Source organism: Simochromis diagramma, unplaced genomic scaffold (genome assembly GCF_900408965.1).
Source record: "Simochromis diagramma unplaced genomic scaffold, fSimDia1.1 OVJJ01000387.1, whole genome shotgun sequence".
Taxonomy (NCBI): domain Eukaryota; kingdom Metazoa; phylum Chordata; class Actinopteri; order Cichliformes; family Cichlidae; genus Simochromis; species Simochromis diagramma.
Window position 1 is genome coordinate 9,585,605 of NW_024387152.1, and position 13,162 is coordinate 9,598,766.

Genomic DNA, 13,162 nt, shown 5'->3' on the forward strand with positions numbered 1-13,162 from the left:
ATTTCAAATGTTGGTCTGAACTGTTTAATCTCAGTTTAAAAACACACACGCGAAGTTCAGTAAGATAACCAGGCTTTGACGACTCTTCTGTGAAGCATTGTCGACTCTCAAAGTGCTTTTCACTTTTGTAAATGGGAATTTTGTATGAGTACACTTGTTAATGTTTCTAATATGGAGTCTGATATTTTTCCCAAAACATTTAATAAACAGGTTTAACCAACAACCGTCTGATCATGTGCTTCGACAAATGAAACCAGTTATATGATAAAATCACGGGCATTTGCACAGAGTTCCTTTAAGTACAGTCCTGAGTCGCATCCTCCTCTTCGGGAATAGTTCTCCAGGCTTCTTGAAGATGAGGATGCGATTCAGGTGGTGTACAGTGGAACAAAATCTGATGGTACTCGAGATCCCCAACACCATGGAGTGAAGTGCAGGCTTCAGTGAGAAGTAGATGGATCAGCTGGTCCCGTGTCAGGTCTTTAATGACTTTCCCCCCTCTTTCTTAAGGACGTAACTTTCAGATAATGTTCACCTGCTGTAGATCAGTATTTTTATTTTTTTTAAAGTCCTGCCACTTTTTTGTCCTTCGTCCTGTCCAGTTTCCCCAAAATGTTTAAGTACACACTTCACATCACGCCAAGTTATAAGTTTTCACCCGATAGCTCTCTGTTTTGTGACGTTTCCAGCAACAAAGAGCCTAAAGAAACCATTTAAAATAGCTTCTTTGCCCAGTTGCCTGTTATAGAGACACCGGTTCATCCTTTGATAAGGTGTTTTTTCTGCTTGAATGATTCATCATGATTCAGTTTTAAGTGGCTTAAAATACACAAAAACATTCCTCTGAAAATCCTCGTGTAAAAGGTGACTGAAAAGACGACTTTAAAAAGTTACGTTGACGTCAGCCTGTTATTGTGACGTCAAATGTTGTTGTACTTCTCTCCATGCCCTTTCATATGATACATGGTTTCTTGGGCAGTGACAATTATGGTCAAGGTCAAATACAAGGCCTGGTATATTGTTGTGAAGTTTGAAAACAATCCACTAAGAATTGTGGGTAATATAAAGTTATTAGTGATTTTCACTTTTGGTCTGACCTTGAACTTGACCCTAAATTAAATCAGCTCGAGCTGTTATTGGTATGTACCATCACACAAAATTTGAAAATGATATATTGAAAACTGGGCGATACACTGCTAACGAACAGACGGACAAACAGAAGGATTACACACTCCCTCCCTTTGGAGGAGAAGTACAACAACGTCTGGCTCACTGAAAGCAAAATATGAGGAGTGGATCGAGACTTGCACAGAGCTGCATGTCCCCAAAAAGATCAGTAAATCAAAGTTTTTGTTAAAATACTTTATTAAGAACTTTGAATGGAAAAAACAGGAGCGCATTAAAGTGCAGCAGACAGTTTAAAAAAATATGTCAATAAAAACACGGCTAGTCGTGGTGGTCGACTGCACGAGTTAATTTACACATTTCTAATTTCAAAAAGCAAACTTAAATCAGTCATAACTGTGAATACAATTTACAGGAAGAAATCACATTTTTAAAAAAGTGGAGGATGTTGGCAACGCTACAAAACTCGATTTAGGTGTTAAAATGCATATTGGTGTAAAAACGATTATATGAAGCTAGTTTACAAACGCATGTTGACAGGACACCAGAACAATCTACCTGCGTGGCGACATTCAAAGGAAATATTTTAGTCGTGCCACAGAGAGCGACAGAGCGTACGCTCAGCAGGGGTAAAAACAATGGAGCTCATAGACTCAGTGAGCCATGCTTAGCTAATACACATAATGCACTAATATAAAAGTGTTGGCACAACCTGGATGGTGAGGACTTAAATACAGAGAGCCGCATCGCACGTCATGATGCATGCACGTATTCAGGTACAGACTGATCATATCAGATGCAAACAAAGCCTGAGAATTCATTTAAATTCTGTAAACAGGGACGTCGCTGAAGCCAGAAACACATTAACATTCTTACAGTATACAGAACATGGAAAAATAAAACAATGCTGAGTGATGATTTTGGCACACTTGATGCTGAATACAAATGTGAGCTTCGCAGTCAGCAGCACGGTGCTTTAAGCCCACAGCGTGCAGCTGTTTCCTTGGTCCTGATGTTTTATCACCTGTTATGTGCAAACACTGTGAAGAGCAATAAAAAAAAGGGTTTCAGTATTCTGATGCTCAAGTTTGGCAGATTCAGGAAAACTCTGGTTTTCTTACAATCAACATCTCGAACAAACAAATTCAGGATATTTAGGAACAAACAGAAACTGCTAACTCGTCGTTCTGCAGATGCAGTGTGTGTTTAGTGTTGTGCTCAAAGGAACTCTTAAGGGACTGAAGCAGTAAACTCACTTCTCTCTCTCAGGCCTTGTCCAAAGCTGTGTACCAGTCTGATGAGGCCCCAGAATAAAACCACTTTGATCACCAGTGAAATCAAAGCCCCGGTTATAGCAGCTGCCTCCACTGTGTACGTAGTGTCCTGGAACCATTTCTCTGCCACCTGCGATTAAAGCAAAATCATTGTTTCCCCGCAGGCGCCTGTATCTGAGCGCACGGCTCAGCCAAAGAAGGGAACGCCAACATGCGGCGTCATCCTCACATCACAGAGGCGCTGTCCTCTGTGATGTGAGCAGCAATCGTGTCAGAAAGTGATTTTTGGGGGGTTTACTGGAAATACTGAAAAACACTGGAAAGTAACTATTCAAGTGCTACGCTAACTGCATTTATTACTGCACCTACGTCACTCCCTGATGAGCAAATGCCCAACTTCACAGCACAAATAAACGGATTTGAAGTCTTGGAATAAAAAAAGGTTTATACGGTCATTAGCTGTTTCCACTGTGTTGCTGTGCAGGACTCACTGTGAAAGGAAATCTCTGCTTTGAGTGACTTTTCACATTTCGTAGTGACAGAAAGACTGTATAAGATGTCACCTGTTATGCTAGCCATGTTAGCATCCCATTTAATAATACAGTGCACTCCGCTACCCAAGCTTTACATCTACTCTCATCCATTGATTGTCATGTCCAGATTTGAACCTTGAGGCTTCAAAAAGGTAGCCAGCAAACTAACAGGTGACATCAGTGGCTCTGCCATCTGATATATACAGTCTATGAAACTACGAGGCCTTTTACACCCCAGCGCCAACAAATTTTGGATAGTGTGTAAAATGTAAATTTAAAAAAATCCAGTGATTTGCAAATCTCGTAATCCCATAATAGAAAAATCATATTTGATGTTTGAACTGAGAAAGCGAAATCATTTTGAATTTGACAGCAGCGACACGTCTTAAAATCGCTGGGACAGAGCCGTGTTTTACACTACAGCATCCCCTCTTCTTTTAACAACACCTGATATTTTGTCCGGGAACGGAGGAGATCAGCTGCTGGAGTTTTGTCCCATTTCTGTCTGATATAGCTGCTCCACAGTTGTGGGTCTTTTTAGTTGTATTTTTTTATTTCATCGCGTACCAAACTGGGGAACAACCTGGACTGCAGGGAAGTCACTACCGCACCCAGACTCTTCTACTATGCTGAAATATCCAAGGCCTTCCCTGAAAAATCTCTGCAATTCTCGCGAGGAGAAGATAGTGGCCCTTCTGGATCAAGTTCATATTTGTGGATGTGTTCACAGTTTTCTGTAATTGCTCCTGAGCCCCTGCAGTGATTTCCATGCTAGCATCGCACCTGTTTCTAATGCAGTGCTGCCTGACGGACGAAGATTTAGTCCTTGTCCCTTGCGCACAGAGATTTCTCCAAATTCTTTGAATATTTTGATGATTTTATGTTCCGTAGATGTGAGATGTTCCAAATCTTTACAATTTTACATAGCAGAAAATTATTCTGAATGTTAATAACTTGTAGATACAATTTCTTTGCACATCTTTACTCCTGAGAAACGCTGCCTCGCTAAGAATATCTTTTTATACCCAATCAAGTTACTGACCTGTTGAAAATTAACCTAATTAGTTTCAAAATGTTCCTCCAGCTGTTTCTTTTTAGTGCCACTTACTTTTACAGACTTTTGCTGTCCAGGTCCAAACTTTCCTGTTTTATTGTAAATAAAGTTCATGAGATTTGCAAGTCATTGGATTTGGTTTTTATTTACATTTTCCACATTGTCCCAAAAAACTCATCACTGAGTCACACTGGCACAATTTTCTATTATAAATTCTCACAGATATGATAAAATGTGTATTGATCCTCAATAGAAAGATAGCCCCCAACAAAGGCACCGGTCGGTCATATTTGAAGTGCGAGTTGTGTGACGTACTTTGGGACAGTCATTCCTAAGCAGGATTATTATTAGGAAGACTCACTTCATAAAGCACACTCACACAAACGGAACAACAAAATGTGTAGTTAAATAAAATATATGAATAAATGAGGGAAATCTCAGCCTACCGTGTACATCAGATACACAAAGAATGCCACCTGAGGAACGTTCAGCACCATAAAGATCCAAACCAAAACTTTCTTTTCCTTTAAAACCTACAAAACAAAAACAAGTGGTTACAATTGGCTGCTCTTCAGCTTGTGACTGTTTAAAGTGCATCTATGTTTCTTGTCTTTTTTGGTTTATTGTCGCTTGTGACTCTCTGGTGTGACCAGAGGATGTATAAAAAGGTCTCACCGCAACAGCGCCCACAACTGTAGTCAGGATGGCCCAGAACACTCCGACACCCACGATTATGTTGTTGGCACCAGTCGCGGCCAGGCTCGTTGTTAAGATCAGGGCACACAGGCACAACTGAAAAGGTCACACCAACAGCACAACATCACGAAGCCGCTCATCAGCTCTGTTAAAAACAAACTTGCCTCACTGTAGGACGCTGAACACCAAGGAAAAAAGCATATGACGAGGAGCACGTGCAGAGCGACATGCTGCGCGTGTGAAATGCCAAAAATTTCTACTGTAAAAAACAAAAGGAGAACGTGCATGTACCTGAGCCTGCAGGTCAAAGGTCACCATGGAGAAACACAGGTTTAGCAGGAAATACTGCTCTTGAAGGCACTCCAAGGCTCCGCCCACACGGAACGCCATCATGTTCGGTCTCCGGATGAGCAGCGTGGTGCAAAAGATGTGCACGACGCCCAGGGTGACGATGCACACGAAACGCACCTGCCACACAAACAGATCGCCGCTGTTCACTCAGTTTGTGCTTCAGGTTTGTGCACGGTGAAAAATTAAAGGCTCTGCAGTTATTACATCAAATTATTCTCTATCATTCATATCAGTCACCCGCCAGTAAAAAAGATGGTTCAGTTTGCAGAAATGTGGCATTATTCAGTAACTCAACACTCAGCTGCATGTACAGTAGACTGTCTGTGATATGAACTGCTCTTCCTGGGGCTTTGCATGCTTTTAAACAGAACACTGGTGGAGCTGTAACAGGTTTACCACCTTAGCTTTTATGTATGTTCAGCAAACACCAACACACAGCAATAACCATCAACATTCACTCATTGGATCACTCATTCACACATACAGTCACAGTGACATCAAGTGGTGGAACTGAGAATCATCTAAACGGGAAGTAATCGTTCACGATGCCTGCTGACACCTGTTTTGTTTATTTTGTTTCCTTTCGTGTCTTAACAGCAGCAGCAGGAAGCAACGATGACACTATTCAGAGCTGACGCATACACAGTCGGGTCCAGAAGGATTTTGGATGACGGCACAAATTTGATTTCCTTTTTCTTTTGTACACCATGGCAGTGGATTTTAAATCATCCTATCAAGCATGTTTGAAGTGCAGACTTTCAGCTTTAATTGAAGGAGTCAGAACTAAGGGCTTAACTCTGAGCAACCACCGAAGACAACTAGAGTGGATGATCGCAAATTTTTCCTTAGAGTTTAAAAATAACTTCATAACCTCAAAGCAAGCCAAGAACACGCTCAAGAAGATATCACTGTGAAAGGTGCAAACCACTGGTTACACTCAAGAACAAGAAAGTGAGATTAGACGTTGCCAGAAAACATCTAAAAGACACTTTGGACAGATGAAAATATGATGGGAAGAGAAAAGTGTGGAGAGAAACCACTTATGATCTGAAGCGTACCAAAGTTATCTGTCAAACATAGCGTGGGCATGTATTTCTGTTTACTGATGACTGCTGACACAAGGAGTACGATTAATGGAAAAGTGTACAGGGCTGTGCTCTCTGCTCAGATTCAACCAAATGCTGCAAAATCAACCCAAGAGTTTCTCAAGGAAAAGAAACGAGACATTATTGAATGAACAAGTCAGTCACCTGATCTCAACCCAGCGTGCTTGGCTGGAACAGCTCTCTCAGAGCACGTTTTCGGTTACTGAAAACAAAACTGAAGGCAAAGAGACTCACAGCAACTAGCAATGGGAGGGAGCTGCAGTGAAGACTGGGAAGAACATCTGCATTTGGTGATGCTCGTGGGTTCAGACTTCAGGAAGTCAAAAGACATAAAACATATATATCTCAAATTATGTTTGTTTGTCCAATCACTGCTGGGCCTCTTAAAATAGAAAACTGTATAAAACTGGCTGTAATTTCTTACAGTTAATTAAATATTTTGTGAAAAGAAAGCTGAATGAAGTCTGCACTTCAATCACAGGCATGTTAACGGTTTGATTTAAAATCCACTGTGGTGGTGTACAGAGCGAAAACTACAAAAACTGTCTCATTTTTGCAGCCATCGGTCAGTCACGCAGGACTTATGGAATATCTTGAAGTTTAATATACTTCTGTCGTGCTAAAGATGTTTTACCGTGGTTTTTTTTTTTCTTTTCTACATTTTCTCACATTGCTCATATTAACATTAGTATCTTTTCTGGTTTTGTTCTGCAAATCCAAATCAGTCAAAGTTCTATTTGCTTTTTGCACGAGAAATATTCACGATTCCCTCCAAATTCCTCACCAGCAGCTCCTGTTGGCCTTTCGTACCCAGCACGGAGAAGTTGACCACCGACCGAATCATCACTACCAGCACGCTGAGCACGAACGCCACCAGCTCCTGTCGGTTCTCCTGCAGCACGCCGCGGATGATGTAGTAGATGCAGAACACTGCAGGGGCCAGACAACAGGCAGAGCTCACATGCAGGGCAAGCACTTTGAATAAAGATGAAGTATTTGTACTGTGTGTGCACACCGTTTCTCAATCATATAGCTTAAGGATATAAGTATACAATACAAAGCTTTTAATGAAGCTCTGTGTAAAAAATGTTAATGATCATGAACAAAATCAGTTACTTTGCTACTCTGTTCATCAAACATCTCCTCAGAGGTAACGTTTACTCTGCACTAAGCTCCACAATTTATTTGCTAATCATTGCATTTTGCTTTTATTTCGGTTTTTCACAGCATCCCAGTGTTTGTTGGAAATGACGCTTCGAAAGCGACTTTAACCTCCTAAGACCCAAACTCTTCCATTGCATGTATTTTTAATTTCTCTTTGATATTTGTGCTGATTCGGACCTGATGAAAGTAAAAACAAAGAATTACCTGATGTTTTTTAACCTGATTTTTGTTTCTAAGAAAAATGAGAGCCACATATGAGGATATTTGTTTAAAATTTTGATAGAACAGTAGCAGTATAATGTCCTCGTAAGTGGATATCAGGCCCTTGTAGAGCAAAATTGAGTATTGTGGTCTAAATAACCCAAAATGTGATGTCCACATATGTGGATGAAAGGTTATAGGAGGTTAAGCAAAAGTCATCATTTCCTCAAATCTCTACAGGGCAGGTAGAGAGTGCAGCTCAAGTCATTTTTATGGGAAATGTTTCAGCGAGCTGTAAACCTGAGCTATGAGGAAATAAAGCTAGCTCAGTTGACATAAATCCTCACTGAACACATAAGCCACTGGAACCGGCTCCTTCCACTGAAGTTTTCATCATATGATTGCAACAGAAGAACTTCTGCTTTTTAAAAGGAGGCGGTGGGGGTGGTGATGAATGCTGCAAATGTCTTTTTTTTTCTTGCCCTCAACAAACTCACCTATTCCAACTAGCTGGATCAGCGACACAGTGAAGTTGTCCTCATCGGACACGTCCGTGTCCGTGTGCTGCTTGTAGAGGCTGGACACGGTGAGGCCGAGCAGCGCCAGCAGAGACAGTATGGCGAAGCAGAAATAGACCTGCAGCAGGCGCGGCAGCTCCGACCAGCGCTTTATCTGCAACAGCATGGAAAGGACAAAGACTGTGAAACAACCTGTGATAGCCACAACAACAACAAAAAAAAATCACAATCAAAGCACGACAGGAATGAAAACATGTGCTTCACTTCCCGGCACGGCAGCGCCAGTATCTCACCGGGCCACATGGTGTCAGGATCAGTTCCTGGTGTCTCGGCCTCAGGTTCGGAGACGGAAGGTCCGAGCCATGTGGCTGGTTGCCCAACAGAGGACTGAGAAAGTAAACAAATTTTACATAACTGCAGAAGATCATATTCATTCAGGTCACTAAACTTAAAAAAAGCACGGCTCACTGATAAAAAGAGAAACTCTAAATAAGCCGGGATCCTTCTTGCTGTTACATGCTGCACATTCAAATACAGAAAACGTCCCACAGAGGAGGACAAACATAACAGATATTTATGACAGCAAACATTTGAATGTGTCACTGGTTTCGATAACAACATTAATGATTGCTCGGTGTCACAGTGAAAGCTGTGTCTACTTGTGCATTTCCTCCTACAAAATATCAAAGGTTTTCTTATCAGAGGACTGGATCATAAAATAAATATGTTTGCAGCACCTTACTTCAGCAAATGCTGAGGTCTATAAAAAGGGACCCCAGGAGACGACAAACACACCCCACGTTACATGCGGTGTCCTCCTAAGGTGTGCTCACTGGTAAATTATGATGTGCAGAGAATCCAAAATATCAGAAAATCAGCTGTTCTTACACTGATACACAAAATTGGCGAACATCGAGTTCTTGACAATTGTAGGCGTTCTGTCTGTTCTCTCTAATGTGGCTGAAAAACTGGTAGCTGATCAGTTTGTCACTTCTTTAAACAGCACTTCTTCAGCTTTGCACCCAGTGCAGTTTGGGTTTTGAACCAATCACTGCAGTGATACAGCAAATTTGGGCTTTTTTTTTTTACATAGAAAAGTTAAGAGCGTAATTACACAGAGGGAGCTTGTGTTTTCAGTCTTTGCAAAGCATTTGATAGTGTTAATCATTTCTTTTTTCCCCCCCTCTGATGTCCTTTGTTGGATTGAATCATGTCTTCTGAACTGCAGTGACAATTCCATTGACCAATAACTGTCATTATAGTTTTCATCAACAGTCTTTTTATTTTGGAGAGGAAAACAAGACGATAACTAAATAGAAACTAATGCACGAGGACAAAAACTATGATGAAATGTATTGACACTTTCACCAATGAATAAAAATGAGATGAAAATATTCTGGAGAGATGAGATCCAGTCAGAACGAATTAAGTTGTTAGAAAAGTGGGATGAGTATGAAAGTTCTCCAATCAGAAGTAATCTCTCTGTGTAATAAGGTCAGACACGCACATTCAATCTGCCCCTGGAAAACAGCACTGTTAGCTCCCATGCTCACTGTTTCACATGAAAACACAACAAAATGTCACTGTTTGCGAGGAATAGGAGAGTAGACATATTGACACATTTAGCATTTGATCTCAAGAAAAAAATGACACATTGTAAACTGTGTGGAGCAACAGTCGCTGGTTAAAAATATGAAAAACTTCTCATATAATCAACAATCAAGCTCTTTGTTTACCTGTGGGTGTTCCTCAAGGCTCATTTCTAGATCCTCTTTTTTTCTTTTTGGTATATTAGTGATTTTCAATCTGCTTGTTGCAAACTAGTAGCACGTGAAAATGCTGGTCTACCGTGTCTACTTCAAGCTTTGCCTCTCCAAACGGGAAATGGACACAGATGCAGAAGCTGCAGTAAGTTGCACTGAGTTGCCGTACCAGCACAGGGAGACATTTTATTGCAAGCCAACATGAAAATAATGACGGGAAAGCGCTAAAGCAGACATCACTAACACATTTACATGTACATATTATCTGCCTATCTTAATAGTTACTTAATAGCCTAGCCTAATAGTTTCTGGCAATTAAGGACCCTGGTATGAAGTACACTTACACATACCTTCCTTGCTTAGTAACAACTTCTTGGATTTAAATGTATTATCTCCCACTGCAACTTGTGCATGCATGTGCTTTTCACATTTTGAAGAAGAAAATTTGAAATGGACACAGTGGACCGGCGTGTCTATAACATGCTTTGTCGTGATATTGATTGGCTTGTTCTGGAGCTAATACTCTTTGCTGATGATGTTGTTATATATGCATACAGTAATAATGAAACTGAAATGTTCTACCAAACATCCGTGATTTCTTAATTAATATTAATTATTGTATTACTACACGGTCACAGTCTGGCTTTAATACTTTAAAACTATTACAGTCTTTATATAACAGAAGATTGGAAATATTTAATAGAATAGCATTATTGTTATCACTACTGTTTAATTTTACAGAAGCACAGCTTACGTGGCTTTGAAAATCCAAGTATCCAAATTATGTGAAAATTTATAAATAAGACAAATATTCATGTGTTAAACATGTGTTATAAATTTTCACATAATTTGGATCCTCGACCTTTTAGTCATTACCATACTATTAGGGTAAATAGAAAACCAAACTACACAGAATACATACAATATTTTTAAATATCAGTTAAAAAGATGGCCAATCGATAACCAGAATTGCCAGCACTGAGGTGGTTTTATCTTGTTTCTCTTTAATACATCTGTCTAAATTTTCTCCTTTTACATTTCAGTTTACATTCATGCATCCCCAGCAGGGCCTTGAGGTCATGTCATCAGGGCCAACTGGTTGTGCATCATACCAGGCTGAAAACTATACGAAGCAGAGCTTTTGCAGCAGTGGCCCCCAGACTCTGGAAGTCTCTCCCTCTGAGCTTCAGATCTGTAAACTCAAGGGTCGCTTACAAAATGCAGCGAAAAAATTTTTAGATTTGCATTTGGTTTTATCTTGAAAGGTGCTGAAGAAATATTTTATATTTAAGTACTTACATTGTCCCAATTAAAAATATACAGATAAAAATGCAGAAGTCCTTATTGTTACTGCTTATATAGGTGCTTAAACAGTTAATACAAAGACAGATATTTCCCAGCCAGGTGAAATTACTCCATTTGTTGGGAAACTGTCTAGAAACACCATCTTGTAGACAGTTGATCATAACCACGTGACTTACCAATAATTTCTACAGTTGAGGATTGCAAAACTAGTAATTTACCTTCACACTGAACATGAATCGTGCCCCTTAGTTGGGGCAACTAAAAAGACTGAATGCAAAATACGTTTTAAGCATTAATGTGTCTTTCCTGTTTTGTTCCTCTGGTCGTTTATCTTTGTTTTATTTGGCTTGCATAAATATGACTTTATTCATATTTCTACAGAGGTTACACTCGTCCGTGCCAGGTTCAGTCCTCCACATACAGAAGACTTGTTGAACCATAAAGCCTCTACATTAGCTCAGACTCCATATAAAGCTCGTCAGATGAAGACTCACAGTTATAAATAACAATAAATAACCCGTTTATTGATGTTAATGGGTGTGTCCGGTTATAACGAGATAATAAGGTGTACATGTACCAGCTGTCTGATTACATTTTATCACGACACAAAAGCTCGGTGACTAACAGAGAGAGAAATAAAAAGTAACTTTTACAGTTAAATGCACGAATTAAGCTGCTCACCTTATCTCGTCCATTTCCTGGCGGACTACAGCGCAGCAGCTTACATTCCCGAAACCTTTTCAGTTCGTCTCCACCTCCAGCCCACACAACTTCAGTTTCACATTTTGCAATGTAAACAACGGGAACAGTAGTCTGGCTAAATTCTTCTTCTACTGCTTCATTTGTTGCAGCGCGAAAGTGATGCTGCCCCCTCGTGGACATAAAGAGGCTTGCACAGATTGATATTCACATTTTCATATTTTATGAATTAAATATATATTTTAATCATTTATATACTCTGCTAGTCAAAAGCTTGGACACATCTTCTCATTAAATGCTTTTTCTTTATTTTCATGACTATTTACATTGCAGATTCTTATTGAAGGCATCGAAACTATGAATGAACATATTTAGAATTATGTAGTAAACAAAAAAGTGCAAAATAACTCAAAACATGTTTTATATTTTAGATTCTTCAAAATAGCCACCCTTTGCTTTGATTACTGCTTTGCCATTCTCTCGATGAGCCTCATGAGGTTGTCACCTGAAATGGTTTTCCAACAGTCTTGGAGGAGTTCCCAGAGATGCTGGGCACCTGTTGGCCCTTTTGCCTTCACTCTGCGGTTCTTCTCATCCCAAACCATCTCGACAGAGTTTAGATCAGGTGACTGAGGAGGCCAGGAGATCTGGCACAGCACTCCATCACTCTCATTCTTGGTCAAATAGCCCTTACAGAACCTGGAGGTGTGTTTGGGGTCATTGTCCTGTTGAAAAATAAATGATGGTCCAACTAAACACAAAATGTTATGGGGTGGCATACCGCTGCAGGATGCTGTGGTACATATAATGGTTCAGTGTGCCTTCAATTTTGAATAAATCCACAACAGTGCCACCAACAAAGCACCCCCACACCTCCTCTTCCATGCTTCACGGTGGGAACCATGCATGTAGAGACCAACTGTTCACCTTTTTTGTGTTGCACAAAGACATGGCAGGTGGAACCAGAGATATCAAATTTGGACTCATCAGACCAAAGCACAGATTTCCACTGGTCTAATGTCCATTCCTTGTGTTTTTCAGCCCACACAAATCTCTTCTGCTTGTTGCTTTTAATTAGAAGTGGTTTTCTAAGACTTAGTCTAAGTCTTGCCCTGTCAAGATGCCAATGTTCACATTTTGGACAGAGAACACAGATGTGAATGGCCATTGTGAGCGACCATCTTTGAACAGAGGGGGTGGCTTACGGCACCAACTGTCTGCCATCTATAATCCAGATTTGAGATCCCTCGCCAGACGCCTTAATACACACTCACATCCCGGGCCATTTGACCTAAGTAAATAACATGATAGGGTGGGGCTAGGTTTCACCCAAAACCTTGGCTGATTGTGACCCACACCCATTTTCACACCTT

At 40.4% G+C, this 13,162-nt stretch overlaps 1 protein-coding gene across 1 annotated transcript; it reads right to left on the bottom strand.

Moving 5' to 3' along the window:
• Window positions 1–1,347: 1,347 nt before the first annotated feature.
• Window positions 1,348–11,904, bottom strand: LOC120744057. The gene is made up of 9 exons (XM_040048184.1): window positions 11,772–11,904; window positions 8,316–8,409; window positions 8,002–8,176; window positions 6,924–7,069; window positions 4,974–5,150; window positions 4,662–4,778; window positions 4,433–4,519; window positions 2,382–2,529; window positions 1,348–2,165 (listed from the first exon to the last, which is right to left on the bottom strand). Exons 1-9 carry the CDS (start codon window positions 11,783–11,785, stop codon window positions 2,146–2,148), a joined length of 978 nt encoding a protein of 325 aa, XP_039904118.1. The 5' UTR covers window positions 11,786–11,904; the 3' UTR covers window positions 1,348–2,145.
• Window positions 11,905–13,162: the final 1,258 nt, after the last annotated feature.